The sequence below is a fragment of the Heteronotia binoei genome, chromosome 3, assembly GCF_032191835.1.
Source record: "Heteronotia binoei isolate CCM8104 ecotype False Entrance Well chromosome 3, APGP_CSIRO_Hbin_v1, whole genome shotgun sequence".
In the NCBI taxonomy this organism is placed as follows: Eukaryota; Metazoa; Chordata; class Lepidosauria; order Squamata; family Gekkonidae; genus Heteronotia; species Heteronotia binoei.
Window position 1 is genome coordinate 104,230,348 of NC_083225.1, and position 21,745 is coordinate 104,252,092.

The following is a 21,745-nucleotide window of genomic DNA, read 5'->3' on the forward strand; positions in this document are numbered from 1 at the left end:
GACAGGGGCACCTTCTTTTGGGGCTCATAGTATTGGAACCCTTGGTCCAATCTTTGTGAAACTTAGTAGGTATTTTGAGGAGAGGGGTTGGATGCTATGCAGAAGATTTGGTGCTTCTACCTCAAAACATAGCCCCCCCCCCCCGAGATATTGGCTAACCCAAGGCCATACCATCAGCTGCAAGTGGAGGAGTGGGGAATCAAACCCGGTTCTCCCAGATAAGAGCCCACACGCTTAACCACTACACCAAACTGGCTCTCATGGCTGAACTCCATAAAACTGAGTCAGCCTGTCTAGACATTGTTTACAAATTTTGAAAACTTTATGAGGGTACTTGTGTATATGCAAAATATCAGCTTTAAGGTGATTTGTACTAATATTTATTTACAGGTTATACCGTGCCTTTCTGCCCACAGGGCCACGAAGGTGGCTTCTCAATAAAAAACCAGATTGTTATAAAACTATTATGCATATCTTAAAATCTGATCCTATTTTTTTTTAAAAATACACAGCCTAGTTTTTAATCAAAGTAACATTTAAGCCAAGGACAGTTAGCATAGCTACACTTTCTTACTGGCACTTGCTGGCTTTTGTCAACTTTCTCTTTGGCTCTTGTGAGAATTATTTGGAGGGAAGCAGTGTTTATGTAGTGATTATGTATTGCCGCCCACATTAAAGCATTCCTATTTCTATTACATAATATTTACAGAGTATTTGTTTCACTTTAAGCAATAAATAGCATATAATTTACTGTAAGTATGTGTAATGTTCCTTCTATAGATATGTTTTTGTCCAAAGAGCTTTTTTTTCTTTCTTTGTTGGACTCCCAGTTCTATTTAACCTTTTATAGACTTTGAAAGTTGCTGCACATGATATGCAACATTATTCTTTCCAATTGATGGAAGCTGTGGAATGTTTAAAACAAGAGCACAGCCCAGAGCTAGCCAGTGCAAGCAACCATACCAACACGAGCTTTTAAGGAAAGGCTGTTTTTGTTTTTAGCAGCTATGATCTGTCAAAGGAAGGAAGGAAGAGAAAGAAAGAAAGAACCCTTGCAATTGCAAGCACATCTCTGGAGCTCCATCCTGGACTGATTGGCTGCAACAAAGATATGGCCACTGCTGATCTTCTTCGTGGTCTCTGTGCTTCACACTCATTGGATAGAGCGCCTGCGCCAATTCCCCAATTGGTACCTAAAAAGCCCGGGATTTTTCGCGCTCGGCACCAGTGGGCTTTATTTTCCCCCTTCCCTTGTGGGTTCCAGTGCCTATGGAAAGGCACTGGGGGTTCTTCAAACGCTGCCTGAAATGTGGGAGCAAGATCGCACCCCCTGACGGTCATTCCCTCTGCTTATTGTGCCTGAGCGAGGGACACTGTGTAGACTCGTGCCCACTATACTCGAGGTTTCCGAGGCAAACCTGAAAGAATTGGGCAGCAAGGCTATTGGCGGCCTTAGTCGAATCGGCTCTTCATCCGCTGAAAATGGCAATGGGCCTGTCGGTATCGACCCAATCTATGGCTTTGACATCGGTCGATCCATTGTCGCCAGCACAGACGGGTATGCCGTCTGAGTGGGGTCGACCCACAAAATGACCCTCTGAAGGGTTAGTGGTGCTCACGCCGACCAAGAAATGTCAGGACGATTCGGGGACCCAATCGTCCCTCCTGAAGAAGCTTAAGTCGAAGGAGAAGCAGAAGAAGGACAGACTTTCCCACACTCCTTCTCCTGCTAGGGATGCTTCAATGGAGTCGGTGTCGGCGCAAACTGCTCTACCTCAGAAGATTCTGGCGTCTCCCAGTCCCCGAAGTCCTTCAGTATCGAGAAGACGTGGCTCGCAGCCAACCCACTTTTTGGGATCGGAGCAGGAAATAGACCTAACTCAGTGGACTCATTCATCCAGTTTGGGGTTGCGTTGTCGGAGCGACAGTGGTTCGGTATCGGAAATTGAGGCTTCGGCGCCAAGCGAACCTTTAGCACCACTTCTGCCTACTACAGGACGGAGAGAGCTCGACTCGAGTGCTGTGATTTGATGTTTCCCGCCACCTCCAATGTGGGTCCAATGTCAGTGGCCTTGCTCATATGGACCTTATCCATATCCATCGCCATATCCATGATACCCTCCCCGTGAGTTACCGGAGTGGGACCAGTGGTCGGAAGCCTTGCACTTCTCGAGGGTTTTGCATCACTCCACCACTCTTCGTGCACCTTTGGCATCGGTGTCGATTCCACCTGAGAGACGCAGGGAGCGGTCTGGGGTCCTGCAGGCTCATCTGTCTGTATTGCTCCGGTCGCCCGAACGTGCTTCAACCCTGATGTTATCTGAACATTCTGTGAGAAGAGATTCTTCAACATCGGACTCCAAGGTCGGTACCAATGATCCGGACAGGGCAGCAGAAACTTCTCCAGATTCGCATATAGCTGAGGACCTTCCCATATCCCCCTCGGAAGATCTCAAGTCATATGGGGACCTGGTGAAGCGGATGGCACAGTCTCTCTCCCTCCCAGTGGTCCAACCTCAGCCAGTCATCAATGATACCGTATTCGACATAATGCAGAGAGACACATCGACGGCTGTGGCCCTTCCAGTGACCAAAGTTATTCTGCAGGCAGTGAAGGAGCCCTGGGCAAAGCTGGCATCCACACCAATTTCTACACGATGCCTGGACCACATGTATCATGTTCAGGAGGCTGGTGCTGAGTTTTTGTTCTCCCACCCCAAACCCAATTTGGTGGTGGTTTTTTCGTAAGGCGCGTAAGACCCACTCTTCCCCACATGATAAAGAGGGCAAGAAGATTGACAATGCTGGCAGACGATTCTACTCAGTGGGAGCTTTGGGAGTAAAAATCTCAAACTATGCTGCATGTATGGCTCACTACCAGTATTCGATTTGGGAATAGCTCACACCATTGATGTCATCCATGAGTGAGGAGAAGCGGGCTTTGCTGAAGAAGCTGCAAAGAGAGGGGTTTGCTGTGGCTAAACAACAGCTGGCTGCGTTAAAACATATGGTGGATGTCTCTGCCAAGACCCTCACTTCTGCTGTCTCCCTGCGCCGTCACTCTTGGTTATGGTCTACAGCTCTTCAGCCTGACACCAGGGCCTATGTCGAGGACCTTCCTTTTGAGGGTGAAGGTTTTTTCAGTTCCACCACTGATAGTGTCCAACAGAAGATGGACAAAAGTATTAAGACCTCAAGGAACCTTGGTGTCCCTGCATCTACTAGGGCTGGCAAGCCTAAGCAGTGGCACAAATCTTGGCCCAAGAGGCCTTATCAGAAATTTTCCCCTGACCAACCTTGGAGACCTTGCTCTTCACAGACAGAGAGTAGATCTCCTTATAGGGGAAATAACAAGTCCAGGTTTGCTTCAATCTCTGTGGCCACCAACAAATCCAAGGGCTCCCGCCCTCAGAAGCAGGGCCTTTGACTTTTCTGCCGCACACAAGATAGACTTTGTTCAGGTTCTGACTCAGTCAGTGATTGTTACCACACCTCCTCCCCCCCCTCTGCTAGAGGAAGTGAACAACCTCTTGCAGAAACAAGCCATAGAACTGGTTCCAATAGCAGCCAGAACAGGAGGGTTCTATTCTCGTTATTTCCTGGTCCCCAAATGGGATGAGGGATTGAGACCAATTATGAACCTTCGAAATCTGAACAAGTTTATTGTCTACCAGAAATTCCGGATGTCTACTCTGCAAACAACCCTTCCCCTCATCAACCAAGGGGACTGGATGGCAATGTTGGATCTTAAGAATGCCTACTTCCATGTCAGTATCCATCCATCTTACAGGCATTTTCTCAGGTTTGCGATAGGCTCCAACCATTTTCAGTTCAAAGCCCTTTCGTTTGGCCTGTGTACTGCACCACGGGTATTTACCAAGATGATGAATGTTGTAGCCACACATCTCAGGCTTCAAGGTATAGTCGTTTTTTCATATATAGACGACTGGCTCTTTGTGGCGGATTCGGAAGAGCATCTATCCGGCCATATTGCAACTACTCTTCATCTTCTTCACACCTTAGGTCTTCAGGTCAACATGAAAAAGTCCCATCTGATACCATCAAGGACAGTTCAGTTCATCGGAGCTCTGTTAGACACAAACCTTCATCGTGCTTTTCTGCCTCAGCAGAGAGCGAAGGACATTATCACTCTCATTCATCTTTTTCAAGGCCGGAAATGGGGCACAGCACAACAGCTGCAGTGGATGCTGGGGCTGATGGCTGTGACTACCAGTGTGCTGCTGTTTGCGAGACTGCAAATGAGAGGGCTGCAACTTTGGTTCCTCAGAAAGTTTCTGCCTTTATGGGACTCACCTAAAAAGAGGTTTGCGCTTCCACCTTCGATCCCTCAGTCTCTGGAATGGTGGACATCCTGAGACAACATCTGCCAGGGAGCTCCCTTCCATCTGCCGGTGACGACAGTTACGATCACCACAGATACATCCTTATGGGGCTGAGGAGCTCACATGGGTACTCTGTGTGTGTGGGGGGTCTGTGGCCTCCACAGCTGACTCGTTGCCATATAAACTTTTTTGAACTATTGGCAATCCATTTTGCCCTTCGGTCCTTTTGTCCCTTGGTGGCAGGGAAGGCTGTGGCCGTGTTGACGGACAATACTACAGCCCTTTGTTATGTCAACAGGCAGGGTGGGACAGACTCCCGATGACTCTGTGCGCTAGCAATAGAACTGTGGCTGGAGTGTATGGAACAGGACATTTATGTGAAGGCTGCACACCTTCCAGGTGTACTCAATCTTCAGGCGGATTCATTGAGCAGGGGAGCAGCATCTCCACACGAATGGGAGATGCAGTGGCGCTTCCTTCAACCTGTGTTCCAGCTCTGGGGGTATCCTCAGGTGGATGTTTTTGCCACAGCCCTGAATCGGAAGTGTCCCCTGTTCTGCACCAGGGGAGGAACGGATCCGGCGTCCTTGGGAGACGGTCTCATGTTCCAGTGGAAGGACTGGTTCCTGCATCTGTTTCTGCCTTGCTTAAAAAAGTTGTCAACAAGATAGCAAGAGAGAAACCGAGGTGCATACTGATCACGCTGTGGTGGCCTCGGCAAAACTGGTTTCCGGTTTTGCTCTGCCTAGCAAAGGGAGTTTTCCATCATTTCCTGGCAGAACTGGACCGTCTTTTGGCCCAGGAAGGGCAAGTGTTTCACCACAATGTACCTCATTTAAAGTTGACTGCGTGGTTCATCGACCTTGCGAATTTTCAAGCAGAGTTAAACACGTCTTTCTGAACAGTAGAAAGTTGTCTACTTGTATTTCCTATGACAGGAAATGGGGGAAATTTCTTCGATTTTTGGTGGATCCTGTAGTCTCATCCCAACGGGTGGGTTTACCAGTGGTTTTTGACTTTTTGTTATCCTTGGTGGATGCTTGACTTTCTTTTTCGTCTGTTAAAGTTTATTTATCAGCGATATCAGCTCACCATGAGCTTGTTGAAGAGCATTGGGTGTTTGCTCATCCTCATTCTAAGCAATTCCTGAAAAGATTAATTAGATTGCATCCTCCGTCTAGATCACCTCCACAGTTGTGGGCTCTGCCGCTAGTATTGGACAGGTTGACCAGACATCCCTTTGAACCAATGGCAACTTGTTCTCTACAGCTTCTATCCTGGAAGACTGCTTTTTTGGTGGCAATCACATTGGCACACCATGTGGGGGAGCTCATGGCTCTGCATTGTGACCACCCGTTTTTAGTATTTCATGAGTCCGGAGTTTCGTTGGCTCCTGAGGTTTCGTTTCTCCCTAAGGTGGTTTCCCAGTTTCACCTTAAGTTGGATGTTTGGTTGCCTACGTTTTATCCCACGTCTTCCTCGGACGAGGAACGTCGGTGGCACGCTCTGGATGTCAAGCGTGCGTTACTTTTTATCTAAGTTGTTCTAAGAGTTTTCATCAGGACCAGCATCTTTTTGTTTCCTATGCTGCTCCTCAGTTGGGTTCAAAAATCTCGTCTCTGAGGCTTTCGAAGTGGCTTACTGAAACTATTAAGCTGTGTTACTTGCTGGCTAAGAAGCCGTTGCCTGGACCCATTCGTGGACACTCTACTAGAGCGATGGCGACGTCGGTGGTGTTCCTGAAGGGTGTCCCCTTGACAGACATATGCAAGGCTGCCACTTGGTCCTCTCCTCATGCTTTCATGAAGCATTACGCTTTGGATGTGCATGCTCAGCAGAGGACTCATCTGGGAGCTGTGGTGCTGCAAGCTGTCTCTTCTGGTTGACTGTCTGTTCCTGCCTCCAGGTATGTCTTGCTTGCTAATCTCCCATGAGTGTGAAGCACAGAGACCACGAAGAAGATAGACAGGTTGCTTACCTGTAACTGTGGATCTTCGGGTGGGCATCTGTGCATTTACACTACCTGCCCTCCTTCCCCACTGCTGATGGTCTCCCTATGGTAGGGGCTTCCAGCGGTCAGGAAGGAACTGGCGGGATCCTTGCGCTGGCTCCGGTGAACATGCATACTGGGATACCTGTGCATGCCCACTGGTGCCGAGTGTGAAAAATCCCGGGCTTTTTAGGTACCTATTGGGGAATCGGTGCAGGCGCTGTATCCCATGAGTGTGAATTCACAGATGACCACTCGAAGATCGACAGTTACAAGTAAGCAACCTGTCTTTCTGCAGATCTTGGGACTGATCCTTGGAAGCATTGGTGTGGTTGGGACTTTCGCCATTACTGGCATGCCTCAGTGGTGAGTGACCGCTTTTATTGAAAACAACATTGTGGTTTTTGGGAAGGTCTCTGGATTGACTACATAAGGCAGGCTGACATCAGGATGCAATGCAAAGTCTATGACTTTCTCTTGGCACTGTCCCCTGACCTTTAGGCTTCCAGACGCCTGATGTGTGCAGCTTCAGCCCTGGCCCTCATTGCATTTGCAATAGCTGTTCTTGGCATGAAGTGTACACAGTGTACAGGAAATGATGACCAAATAAACAACTTTTGCTAGCAGGCAGCATAGTTGCAGGCATCATTGTGTTCATCCCAGTGAACTGGGTTGCCCATAATATCATCTGAGATGTCTACACTCCGGTTGTCACAGTTGCTCAGAAGCAAGAGCTTGGGGAGGCTCTTTATATTGGCTGGACATCTGCCTCTTGCCTCATTGCTGGAGGAGCTGTTCTTTGTCGCTTCTCTTGTTGTAATGAAAAAAGTGCAACAAACCGGTACTCGGTGCCTTCACAACAGACAGCTTACCGCAGCCTTCTTGTGCAAAGAGACTTGCCAGTGCATATTCTAAAAGTCAGTATGTTTAGTTGTCTCTTCATCTACTGGTCTCTCCAAGGACAGGATGCTTGAATCCCAAACTTGGAGTCTAACAAGGTTAGAAGGTACTTGTTAGTACATCATATCAGCTAGAATGAAGTCCATCTATGAATTTTAAAACAAGCTCTACAATCAAAATGAAGATTTTGTATGTTTCCGCACAAGATAAGAAAGTGCAGCTGGTTTTCATTTGGCATTTTAAATAGTATCTAATAAGATAAATATATATTTGCATCATAATGATTTGAAAAAATGTTTGAATGGGAAGAAGATGTTTTAGCTAAAAATCTATGATAACTGAAATCCATTATTTCCTAAAATACTGCTTTAATATAAAATATAAAAATATAGCATTGCATTTTTTAGAGGAGGAGGAAAACAGAAAAGAATGAAAAATATCTAATCTGAATCCTGAATATATTATCTATTCTATACCATAATTTTAATTAAAGTATTGTTTGCCTGTGTACAGAAAGGTGATTGCTTGAGAAAGGTTTTTTATTTCACTGTATAGAATATTTACTGTATAAGAACATAAGAGAAGCCATGGATCAGGCCAATGGCCCATCCAGTCTAACACTCTGTGTCACACAGTGGCCAATATGTGTGTGTATGTGTGCGTGTGTATACACGCACACACACACACACACACACACACACACATATATATATATATATGTGTGTGTGTGTGTGTGTGTGTGTGTGTGCCGGGACCTCGCAACAGTGATCCATGCAACGGTCACCTCAAGATTGGACTACTGTAATGTCCTCTACTTCGGGCTACCTTTGTGCCGGACCCAGAAGCTGCAGCTAGTGCAGAACGCGGCGGCCAGGCTGTTATTGGGACTCCCAAAAGGGGAACATATACGGCCGGGGCTACGTGGACTGCACTGGCTGCCGATTATATACCGGGTCCAGTACAAAGTGTTGGTCATTACCTTTAAAGCCTTATATGGCCGAGGACCCGCCTACCTGAGGGACCGTCTTTCCCCATACGAACCCCAGAGAGCACTGAGGTCAGCCGGGAAAAATCTAATGGCTATCCCCGGGCCGAAAGAGATTAAACATCAAAATATCAGAGCACGGGCCTTTTCAGCCACGGCCCCTGCCCTATGGAACCAACTCCCTGGGCCTGCAAGTTCCGCAGGGCCTGCAAGACCACCCTTTTTAAACTTGCTTACCCAGACTGCTGAAGAAGGCTGTTAATAAGGATCCGCCAATGCGGCTTAAAGATCTAGACCGCTGTATATAAACTGGCAGAACTAGCGTCACACATCATCAGCACTGTCAGATTAAACTATTTAATTGTATAGACTGGTTTTTAATGTTGTTAAATAATGTTTTAGATTGTTTTATATTGTTAAATTTAAAGGTTTTATTATACTGTGTGTTATTGAGAAATGTTGTTAGCCGCCCTGAGCCTGCCGAGGCGGGGAGGGCGGGATACAAATAAAATTTATTATTATTATTATTATTATTATTATTATTATTATTATTATTATTATTATTATTATTATTATTATTATTATTATTATTATATATACTATGGCTAATAGCCACTGATGGACCTCTGCTCCATATTTTTATCCAATCCCCTCTTAAAGCTGGCTATGCTTGTAGCCACCACCACCTCTTGTGGCAATAATTCCACATGTTAATCAACCTTTGGGTGAAGAAGTACTTCCTTTTATCTGTTTTAACCTGACTGCTCAGCAATTTCATTGAATGCCTACAAGTTCTTGTATTGTATTGTGAGAAAGGGAGAAAAGTACTTCTTTCTCTACTTTCTCCATCCCATGCATAATCTTGTAAACCTTTTTTACGTTTAGCCACTATCTTTAATCCTTCCATCATATTATAATCATCCTCTATCTTTTGATTTGGTGGGCGATAACAAACTCCATAGTTAAATTTTCTTTTGGGCCCTCTATTTCAACCCGAAGCATTTCTAGAAGGGAATCTAATTCTTTGGCCTCAGTCTTACTGGACTGTATACCCTCTCTGACATACAGAGCCACCCCACCTCCAACCCTTCCCTCCCTATCCTTCTGATATAACTTATATCCAGGAATCACCGTGTCCCACTGAATCTCCTAATTCCACCAAGTTTCTGAAATCCCCACAATGTCTATGTTTTCCCCCAACACTAACCATTCCAACTCACCAATTTTACTTTGAACACTTTTAGCATTTGTATACAAACATCTATAATTTCCCAGGCAAGTTAGGCCCGCAACCTTCCTCCTGCTGCCTCAAGACTTTGGCAGACAGTCCATACTGTTTGTCACCATCTCAGTGGACAACTCTGATCCATTACCCGGTAGAAAAGTAACAGCTAACCCTTCATCTCTTTGAGATGAGTCCTCCTGAACCAGAGACATTTCATCTCCTGTCAGCGTTCCCCCAAGATTTAGTTTAAAAACTGCTCTGCCACCTTTTTGATTTTAAGTGCCAGCAGCTTGGTTCCATCTGGGGACAAGTGGAGATTGTCTCTTTTGTGCAGCTCCCACTTGTTCCAGAAAGCATCCCAGTGCCTAAGAAACTTAAACCCTTCCTCCTTACACCATCGTCTCATCCACACATTGAGACTTCTAATTTGTGCCTGTCTTTCCAGCCCTGCACGTGGAACAGCTACCTTGGAGGTCCTGGCCTTAAGTCTCCTGCCTAGCAGCCTAAATTTTTCCTCCAGGACCTCACAACTGCATTTCCCCACATCTTTGGTGCCAACATGCACCACGACCACTGGCTCCTTCCCAGTACTGTCTCTCAGCCTATCTACAACACGCATAATGTCCGCTACCTTTGCACCAGGCAGGCAAGTTACCATATGGTCAGTACGCAGTTTTGCCACCCAGCTGTCTACTTGCCTAAGGATCGAATCACCAAGACCCCCCCTCTCTCCCTGCCCAGGGATGGTTCCTTGGCGCAAAAGGATACCCACTCACCAACTGAAGAAGAGGTCCCTTCTGAGGGCGCATTCCCCTTATCCTCAGCACGGTGCCCTGTTCCATCTTGACCCTCATGCTCCCTGGCAGCAATGGGGCTGCCACGTTCAGAGTTCATCTAATACGTCCCCGAGAGTCTTCTCCAAGTGCCTGACTGTCTCTGCTTCTCCAGGTCAGTCAACTCAGCCTCAAGGGTATGAACTCGTTCCCTGAGTACCAGGAGCTCCTTGCATCGAGCACACACCCAAGACTTCTGTCCTGTGGGCAGATAGTCATACATGTGACACTCAGTGCAAAACACTGTAAAGCCCCCACACCCCTGCTGGCATTCTACCTTCATGTTAGCTTTTTAAAAATATACAGTCCCCTTTTAAATCATGTTGTGTTTATGTGGCTGTCCTTCTGGAGGGCCTACTTACCTTATTAGGAACACAAGGAAAATAGGGATCTGGGTTCCTGGTCCTTACACAGTCCCCAGGCTAAGAGCCAGAGGCCAAGAGCCCTTTAGCTCTCACCCTTTGGCTCGTGCCTCTATCAAGGCACAGCTTAATAATGCAAAGAGGGTGGGGCCTCAGTCTGCCCCAGGAACACAGCCACTCCTAATAAATTGTCAGCAATCACACAGAAATTCTCAGCAACTCCCCCAGCTGTTTAGAAAGCCAAACCTCACCCGTATAGCACTTCTTATCTGCTCTCTCTCAGAGCTCTCTGAAATGTGCTCTGCCTCTGGCAAGGCGCAGTTTAATAATGCAAAGAGGGTGGGGCCTCAATCTGCCCCAGGAACACAGCCATTCCTAATCAATCAGCAACAATCACCTTCAGCCCACTCAAACCAAACAAACAGCAGTTCCCCAGCAGTTCCACAAACTCAGAATTTTTAGCAATCACACAGTCACACAAAACTTTCCTGAAAAGACTTCCTATTTTTTTTGTCCAAATGCTAACTGTTTCAAGCAGGTTCTATGAAAAGCATAGAATCTTCTATATAAATACATATATAATAGAATTCTTGATGCTCAAGCTGACTATTCTGCCATTATTGTCCTAGAGCATTTTGTTTTCATAATACATTGTGATCAAATAATTCTAACACTTTTAAATAAAACTATTTAAAATTGCACCATGCAACAAAATGTGTGTGACCTTTTTAGTGTATCCATAGACCTTCTAGCATCTGTGTCTTAAGATGGATCTGTCCAAGGCTGGCACCCCAGATCTATTTGGAAATGACTTCCAGGATGAGAGAAGGCAGTCAAGCATAATTAGGGTTTGTAGAATCTTTTGGGCTCATGTGCCGTGTTCTACTGGAGAAAGTTTTCCTTCCGGACTACCCTTCCAGGAAGCCCCACCAAACAATGGGCACATCCACAAACCAATTGCGCTTTCACCACACCCCCACCAGCCTAGAAACAGCAGCTCTTCAGCAGCCCTGGCCCCACTCAATGCACAGCAGCCAAGAAGGTCAGAGTGTCTGCTCCGGCTGCAACGCTACTGAGGATGTTCTCCACAGCTGAGAACAGAACGTCTGGAAGGAAAACTTTCTCCAGTAGAACACGGCACTTGAGCCCGAAAGATTCTACAAACCCTAATGATGTTACCAGCCGTGAAAACCTGAAATCTTTGATAACAGTCAAGCATACTTCCCTTAAGACATAGTTTCCTATACATGTCTTTCCATTCCCCTTACAGACCCTCTGGTAAGAGGATTAGTTATTTCTGTTCTGCTTATCCTAAATTCACTCCCTCCTGCCATGTTTTGTGGTCTTTCCCAGGAACATATCATGTGTATCTAGCAAACAAAATGTAATTCATTCACAATTTCCAATAGCAATAAGCTTATGTTACTTATTAGCTGACATTCAAGCAAACACACAAGTTTCAACACATATAGTATCTTGATTACACAACTTTAACTTGTGTACAGAAGTAAAGTCAGCAGAGTGATTTCTCCTTTACAGTGGACCTTAATGCCCCAGCTATACTGTGGCAGGTAGAAAACCATATGAAATTTGCTTTCACTTGCTAAATTCCAGATGTTGACTCTAAAGCTAGGAGGGTATAGGAAAGACAAGGGCTGCATAATGAATGCTTTTCTTTTCTTTTTTAGAATCAAGAAAATAGTCTTGGAATATACAAATAAGCATGTGTGTGTGCTTTTATTCTTCACCTTTCTAAATGCTTCAAAAGACCCCTGGGTATTTAGAGAAATGTGGTATAATATCCAATCTGAGTGCTCTGTGCAACCAGACTTTCCTCTTCTGGAGGAAATGGGGCTTCCCCACAAATAGCTTGAAATGCTAAACTAAGTTGATCAAAGCATACTGTTAAAAATGTGCACATGTCCTGTAGGCATCACATAGCTCCCATGCTCTAAAAAACCCCATGATGTCGCAGAGTTTAAACAAAAAGGCAGCTCAAAGTATCTGGCAGATGAGCATTCATTTCATCTTGGCAAAGCGCACCTAAGTATTTCATTTTGTGAAGGGCTGGCCTGATCCCATGAGCAGCTTTAAAGCAATGGATCTGAGACATAGTACTTAGTTCAGTTTGGTTCTTATTCAGTATGGCCCTGAAGCTTGCTACTGCATAAGAGCTGGATAGACTCTGCATTGATGAAAATAGTTCTTGAGTGTCCAAAATACTTCCAGGATAGCATACAGATGAATTGTCCTAGATTATTCCCATGCAAAATATCTGACTTCTGCTTCTGCAGAAGATCCTAACGGAGAAAAAATCTTTTAAAACCATTTTGTTAATTTAGGTAAAATATCATCATAAAACAAGACAATGTTATTCTCGTAATTAAAAAATAGATTCCAGTCACATCACACAAGATATCTGTTGAAAACTGTATTTCCATATAACTTCTAAATCTTCTTATTGAAAGTAGTCCAGTATGCTGTCCAGTACGGTAATATAATACAGAAGGTATCTTTGCTTTTATGAGAAACTACCTAAGTTCTCCTACCTATTTAAATAAATTGCTTTTAAACAGGGGTCATTTTGTAGAAAAATAGGTGGTGGAGCTCATCCAGGGATTGTTATGCAGCTGCATCTACTATTCAATGGACAAGGTAGGTAGGTGGGGAGGAGGAGGGGGAACCCTCAGAAAGGTTCAGGAGCTGCACTTCTGTGAGCTTCTGCTGAATTCAAGGCCTGCTTTTAAGTATCAAAATGCAGATGGTATATTGTACAATCAGTTATATTAACATCTGTTGGTACTTTGTCACCAAACTCCATGAAATCTTGAATCCCCTTGAGAATATCACAGGAACTAACTTGACTCAAGAAAACTATGCTTCCTTGCAATTCAGTGTCCATTTGTTTGAATTTTCAAGAAACTAGCATTTCATTCATTGCATATATGAGGCTAAGAATATCTTCTAAGAATTTCAAGTCACATAGGAAAATATATGTGGGGACTGAAACAGGGACGCTATGATTCATACCTGTTCAAATACCCACCTAATTGAACAGCCTGGTGAAGCCCCAATGCCAAGGTGAACTCCTGTCCAAATAACCATCTCATTGAACAGCTTGGTGAAGGCCCAGTGTGGTTTCCCTGCAGGTTTCTAGCCAAAAATGTATTGGTCTGCTGCCCAGTTTTGGGACCTGACTCTTCTGCCTCATGATATTCTCAATCAGAGTTATGCCTTTTGTTTTCTGAAAGATCTGCTAACAAGAAATGAGGTGGAAACCACACTCGAACTTCTTGGAATTCTGTGTTTGTAGAATGCATAGTACCTGAATTCTCATCCCTAGACTTAATCTTTGTCATGTATTGCTTCCCTTCCCTCAGGGCTCAATACCAGTAATTATCCCATTACTTGAGACTGTATGAATGAATCAGCCTGGTTACACCTCACAAAGAAAAAATAAATGCAGTCTACTTTGTAGTCAGTGTGGCCTAATGCTGTTCCTCAGAAATCTAGTTACATATTTTGAGATACAATTGATGGTGATGCATGAGCAACTTCAGTTGTTCTGGTGAACTCCTTTGAGCTACCATGAAAGGGGGGTGGTATTTATTGTGTGTATTCTGTAGTCATTTAATCATTTAGATCAGAGGCGTCAAACTGATTTGTTACATAAATGTCACTTTGTGGAACTGGGCCATGCATTCCATAAAATGTAACATGAGGTATCAGAGATATTAATTTTATAAAGAAGTTTCAGATGTCGAATGGCAACAGCAGGTGAATGACAATAGCAGGCTTGATTGGATTGGGTGGTAGGACTAGAGATACCAGCGTTGGTAATGAGAAAGGAAACGTAGGTCTCAATTCCATCCAGGAAGAATTAGTCCAGGAGAATGCAAAGAATAAATGAACGTAAGTCTGACATTAGAATTATTTATTTATTTATTTATTACTTTAGTTTTCTATCCTGCCCTCTCCACAAGCGGACTCGGGGCGGCTAGCAGTTAATTAAAAAACAATTTATGATTATAATGTAAAACAATAAAATAACAATTAAAATACATTTCATGGTGCTGCTCAAAACTTTAGTATATGTGAAATCATAACTTTCTTTCTTCAACATTCAGTTGGAATTTCAAAGGGAGATTAGAAACTGCAATTACAATAGATAATGAGCTCAAGACAATGCAAACTTGGTTCTGTAAGTAAAGGGTGAGGCCTCATCTGAATATAACGCCATAGAGTCCACCCTCCAAGCATATTCTCCCCAGGGGGAGAGAAATCTGTTGTCTGGAGTTTAGTTGTGATACCAGATCTTCAGGCTCCACCTGGAGATTGGCTACTCTAGGTCTGCCCGCTTGCTACTGTTCAGCAGCAGCCTCCCTATGACAGCCAATGTGGCATAGCAGTTAGAAGAAGAAGATATTGAATTTATATCCTGCCCTCCACTCCGAATCTCAGAGTCTCAGAGCAGCTCACAATCTCCTTTATCTTCCTCCCCCACAACAGACACCCTGTGAGGTGGGTGGGGCTGAGAGGACTCTCACAGCAGCTGCCCTTTCAAGGACAACCTCTGCGAGAGCTATGGCTGACCCAAGGCCATTCCAGCAGGTGCAAGTGGAGGAGTGGGGAACCAAACCCGGTTCTCCCGGATAAGAGTTCACACACTTAACCACTACACCAAACTGGCTCTTCAGAGCAGGGTCTGCCAGACCCAGGTTCTTGCTGCAGAAGCTGACTGGGTGATTTTGGACTAGTCACAGACTTTTAGCCTACCTCAAAGGGTTGCTGTGCAGATCAAAAAGGGGAAAGGACAATGATGTAAGCTGCTTTGGTCCTTGTTGTAGGGAAAGACTACTTCTCCTAGGTAGAGGCTGTAGGGAGGGGTGAGGAGATGGAAAGCTGAATTCAGAGGAGCAGATAAAGGTAGGTTGATGGTTGGCTGGGAAGGAGATAGGGTTGCCAACTCCAGGTTGATAAATTTCTGGATATTTGAGGGGTAGAACCTGAAAGGGGAAGGGTGGGACTTTAGACAGGTACAATGTCATACATGCCACCCTCCAAACCAGCCATTTCCTCCTGGAGAACCACTGTTGCCAGGTGAGGGCTGGAGATCACTCAGAATTACAACTGCTTTCCAGATGGCAGAGATAAGTTCCCCTGGAGAAAATGGCTGCTTTGCAGGGTGGACTCTGTTTCATTATATCCTGCTGAGGTTGCTTCCCTCTTGCATTGGTCCCCACAGTGGAGAAAGATTGTACTTTTCCTAGGTAGAGGCTGCAGGGAGGGGGAAGTGATAGAAAGCTGCAGTCAGATGAATTCCCCTACAGGAAATGGCCACCTTGAGGTCCATACTCTATGGTATACCATAACTCCATGGTATACTATAACACAACCAGGGGAGTGCCAAGGGTACGGGGGTAGTTGAGAGGAAGAGATGGTTGGGGGGTCAGTGGTAGTTGGAGGGGGTGGGGGTGGGAAGACACCAAGGGTGGGGGGAGTGAATACCTTCACTTGGGTGGGTGGGAAGACAGCAAGGGGGGCACTCCCCCAGAGCTTCTTTCTAGAACCCATTGTATTTTCCCCCACAACAGGCCTTATTCCTAGTTTTAAAAAGGTAGTCCCCAGTGTAAGCGCCAGTCGTTTCTAACTCTGGGGTGATGTATCATCATGACATTTTCATGGCAGATGTTTCCAGGGTTGTTTGCCCTTGCCTTCCCCCATCATCTACACTTTACCCTCATTTTACTGACCTTGGAAGGATGGAAGGCTGAATCAACCTTGAGCCAGCTACTTGAACCCAGCTTCCACTGGGATTGAATTCAGGTCGTGAGCAGAACTTGGACTGCAGTACTGCAGCTTACCACTCTGCATCATGGGGCTCTTAGTACCTGGAATAAAATGTTGTTTGTCTTGAAGCTGCCATCACAGGACTCCAATTTTATTTTCTCTCTCTTTCCTCCCCTCCCCAAAAGAGGAGGAGCAGCCCCAGAGAAGGAAGCAGAAGCTGTGTGTGGGGGGGAGGGGGGGGAGGGAAGGCAGGCAGGCAAAAGGTAGGAATCAAAGAGCCACTAAGGGGCTGGGGAAAACGCAAGTTACCATGTGACTGCAGCAGCAGTCCTGGAAAAACAAGCAGGAGAAGGAACTTGCTTGGGGGCCTGATTTGAGGTCTGCGCAGGCCAGATGTGGTCTGCAGGCTGCATGTTTGACACCCGTGAGTGTGAAGCTTGCTTAAAGAGAAATGATTGGATATCTTCCCTATTTGGCTTGAAGATGTCTTGGAAGCTAAGCCGGGAACATTTTTCATTCAGCTGTCTTGGTTCAGATGGCATAAGGTGCTGATTTCTTCTGCTGCTTTTTGGGAGTATGCTTCTAATTTCTGAAGTGGAAGACTAACCAGCAGAAGAACAGATAGACACAGGAGAGGCTTAAAGAGGCTCACCCTCTCTTGTAATTGCAACCCTCAATGCTTTCCCAGTTAACACTTCAGATAGGGTTGATGGGAATTATAGCTTGTTTGGCCTCCCAGTTCAAGATCTGAAGAGACCATGTTGCCAAATGTTTATATGGAAGGTACTTATTTTTGTAAAAAATATCATGCAATCTACATCGAATTCATATATGTTACTCACTGCATGTCATAGGCACCTGTGTCCAATCTCTACTTCTCATTGCATATGCAGTAAAAAACCAAACATGGCCTTGCCTATAGGTACAGCAGAATGAGGTAGTAGAATACACTATGCCACTTCTGACTGCAGGGAGTTTTCCATGGGGCAGCATTAAAAATGGAACAAATTGGCAGCCAATTAAGTGATCCTAAACTTTGGGTAATATATGCGAAATGCACATCCACTGCAGTTGATGCACAGGGTCCCAGGTAGAGTTCCTTCACGTTAACTAATGCCTGGTCCTTTGAAATGGAGATACCGGGGACTGAACTTGGAACCTTATGTCTTTCCTGTGTAGCTTATATATATATATATATAGGGGAAAGCCTAAAAGATATATTTGGGGGTTATATATCTCTTTTAGGCTTTCCCCTAAACGGTTGTCTTAAAGCTGTTTTGTGACCTTTAAGCTGAAAACCACCAACACTTTCAGTAGGGTGTAGAAATCATCTCTTGTACTTCTCCATAGCAATTGTATTTACTATGCTTAACTGGCTCCTGCATTCTTTTTAGTAGGAGGACAGAAGCCTACAGATCATTTTATCTTGATTTTCCTTCTGTTAAGAACCCTCTACCAAATATATTCTTCATTTATTGAAAGAGTTTGTGAGGTTTTTGTAATGTCAAAAGAGATATTGGTGTATATCTAGCCATCTGCTGACTTGTGGAGGGAGACTTCACTACTTTCCTTCCTGTTGCAGTTCACGGAGCCCTCCAATTTTTTTCCTGGAGAGTCAGTTGAACCTCAGGAACTGTATAGTGGGCAAAATGGGATTATCCCGTGGAGATGGAAATTAACAGAAATCCTCAATTCCTCTTCAGCAAATGGAAATACCTTTCTATCAGAGGAACTGTGTAGTTGAATGAATTTTAAAATTTAACTGAAATATTTATATTCCACCATCCAAGTTGTGTGCATGGAGAGGGTGTGTGTGTGGTTCAGCTATGATCTTAACATCTTATCTGCAACCTGCACTGGGGATGGGCACAAACTGGCTCACAAACTAAAGTTCATGATTTTGGCTGGTTCATGGTTTGCAAACTGAAGTTCATGGCAGGCAGGGCCAGATTAGGCCAAGTAGGCATTGGCCTATGTGCCCCCACGCCTTTAGGGGCCCCAGGCCGGCTTCCCTTCCCCAGTTTCCCCCCTGCTTGCAGCCCTCCCAGCCTGCATGTGCAGCCAAAAACTGAGCCGCTCTTTGCCCAACTTGCCTGGTGCAGCTACTGCTGACTCTTTCTGCCTCTCCCCCGCAGCTTTGTCAAAGGGGTTTTTGAGAAGGGGCCTGCAAGGCTGCAGCAGGGGTCAAGGGTGGTGGGGCAGGTACTCCAACTCTGAGATAATTTGCAAGGGGCCCCCTGAGATTTCAGCTGTCTGGGGGCCTCCACAGGGTTTAATCCGGCACTGATGGCAGATCACCCAGAATAAACTTTCCATGAAATTTGAAGCAGTTCACGGTGGTTCATGGTTGAGTACATTTCCAGATAGTCTCCACTAAATCAATGTTTCTTGAAATCCAAATCAATGGGTGGGGGGAGAATTTTGGTGTGTGTAACTTGCAGGGGGGTTCATTCTATAAACTTTTGAACCTGAGCCTGATATTTCCTTGCGAAGCACTTTCCTGTGGGTATCTTCTTTCAGAGGCCATAACTTGGACCCCTAAATCCAATGTGCACATAACTTGTAGGGCATATAGAGAAGCATCAGGGGGGAGGTTCCCTGTGAGTTTGCTGACTCTAGCTTGCACAGGGTCTGGTCTATACACTCCTGAATCTGCACTTGTCATTTCTCCAGAAAGCACATTCCTAGGGGCCCCTTCTTTGAGGGGACATAACTCAGACCTCGTAAATCCAATCCTCACCAAGCTTGGAGTGCAGGTAGAGGAGAGTCAGCTAGAGACCTGTTGTCATCTTGGTGTCTCTGGCACACTGCAGGGTTACTCTATCATGTCACAAACTGAACCAGCTGGGTGCTAAAATGTTTGTGACAGTTTGTGGCTCATCAGGAACCACAAACTGAAACAAACCACATTTTCCTGATTCATACCCATCCCTATCTTGCACATTATGCCCATCCCTATCTTCCTGATTCATGCCTATCCCTATCTTGCACAGAATGCCAGACAGGTTTCAATATATAAAGCAAAACTCTAAAAGCAAAACCCATGTATTATTCAGACCACCCAAAATAAATAATAATAATAAATTTATTTTTATATCCTGCCCTCCGCCGCCAAAGGCAGGCTCAGGGCGGCTAACACGACACGGTATACACCATGATTACAATAAAATACAATATTACTACAGAACAATTAAACAATTAAAATAGATAAAATAGATAAAAATAGATAAAATAGATAAAAGTATGTAAGATTTTAAGTTCTTACAATTATGTCTTAAGGCATCCCTTCATTTGGAAATATGCAAGAAATCTTCTCAGGTTCTGTAGAACTTGAAAGCTTACATGTTGTTTGGTGGTATTTTGATTGGCCTTAAGAGTATTAAAGCTGCAGTACTGCAGTCCTAAACTCTCCTTACGACCTGAGTTCAATCCCCGGCGGAAGCTGGGTTTTCAGGTAGCCGGCTCGAGGTTGACTCAGCCTTCCATCCTTCTGAGGTCGGTAAAATGAGTACACAGCTTGCTGGGGGGAAAGTGTAGATGACTGGGGAAGGCAATTGCATACCACCGTGAAAATGTGAAAGCAACGTCACCCAGAGTCGGAAACGACTGGTGCTTGCACAGGGGACCTTTTCTTTCCATAGCTTGTATTGCCATATTTCAAGTGGTATAAGATGCATTATTTTTAAAAGTTCATATTCTTTAGTCCTTTTCAACAGTAACAAATATTTGAATTTGTTATTCACCAGTTATTGCACTAAGCATATTTATGTGACTTTTGTTTTACAAGACAGAGGCTCAAGCATGATTAATACACAGTATTTTAATGTTGATGCAATTGTTTCTGTAGATCAACACAGTTATTGGGAGTTATAGCCTAATTACTTAATTATAGTGTATCTGCATCACTTATTATGCAAGAAAGCAATGATATCAGGCAGAATATGACTGGACACAGCCTAACTTAGCCTATGATTGGCTACACAGTTAGGCCTTGACTCATTACACATCAAATAAATACAAGCTCCTTCAGGCTAGACAGACAGGAGATGAATATGGACACATGAGGAAGCCCTAACGGAAAAACTTCTCATCCTCATCTTTTGAATGCAAGATCTTATTTAGGAAAGTAACCTGGGTTCTTCTTGTTTGGGAGCAATTTTGTGAAAACTAACATGGCCTGCTGTGCTTTGGAAATTCTGGGGCTAGTGCTTGGAATCATTGGGGGGTTTGGAAGTTTTGCTGTCACTCTGATGCCCCAGTGGAAAGTAACCGCTTTCACTGGAGAAAATATTCTGGTCTCTGAAAATCGTTGGGAAGGCCTGTGGATGAACTGCATCAGTCGTATGAATGGTGTTTATGTGTGCTTAAGCCATATGTCAACACTAGCTCTTGAAACTCCTTTAGGAGTATCCAGAGGGTTTATGTGCACAGCATGTGCATTATCAGTTATTGCCTTTCTGATTTCCATTCCTGGTATGAAGTGCTTCAGATGCCTTGGCGATAATGAGCAAATCAAGGACAAGATGTTATTGGCTGCTGGAGTGATTTTTCTTTTGTCTGGGATTATTGTGTTAATTCCTGTCTCCTGGGTTGCCAGCATCATCATTAATGACTTCTATAATCCGGAATTCCTGAATTCCCAGAAACATGAACTGGGAGAAGCCCTCTATTTAGGGTGGGGAACCTCAGCATTCTTGATCAGTGGAGGAGGCATATTATGCAGCTTCTGCCACTGTGCAAAGAATCCCAGAAGATTTCTCTCACCATCCAGCCACAGAGTGAACAAAGCTGAATATGTCAAAGGGAAGCCTGCATCTGCACATTCCTATGTGTGACTGCTTCATTTTCTCATGTTGTTTTGGGCTGCAGCATTGTTCTTCCAAACTGTATATCACTTAGGTTCGCTGAAAACAATAGATCTTTATGTGTAGTTATGTTGACATGTACAAAAGTATGTGAGATTTAACACACTATATCTAGCATGCATAACAATGCATCATAACCTACATGTGGCAACTCAGGTGCTATACACTGCATCTGCATGGCTAGCAGCAACATAGGCATACTGGATCCTGAAATTCTCTGCATTAAGGGGATTAGACTTCTGTACCATGTTGATGTGAAATACTGGGAAAATATTTTCTACAAAGACCAGTTTTCAAAATGATGATACAGAAGTTGTACTTGTGACAAATAATGTTTGGGACTTATTGCTTATTCCAAGTGATATTTTAAACCTGCAGTGACCTCACTCCTTTAATAACACTCTTGTGGAATATGTGTGACATTGCTTTCCTTCAGGCAGACTTAAGGCATT

The 21,745-nt window shown here is 44.5% G+C and overlaps 1 protein-coding gene and 1 pseudogene across 1 annotated transcript; both read left to right on the forward strand.

Annotated features, from left to right (window-relative positions):
- Positions 1-6,145: 6,145 nt before the first annotated feature.
- LOC132568961 (claudin-8-like) lies at positions 6,146-7,264 on the forward strand (annotated as a pseudogene).
- A 13,336-nt stretch (positions 7,265-20,600) lies between these two features.
- On the forward strand, positions 20,601-21,316 carry LOC132568962 (claudin-8-like). The gene has a single exon (XM_060235143.1). The coding sequence runs from the start codon at positions 20,601-20,603 to the stop codon at positions 21,261-21,263; it is 663 nt and encodes a 220-aa protein (XP_060091126.1). The 3' UTR covers positions 21,264-21,316.
- Positions 21,317-21,745: the final 429 nt, after the last annotated feature.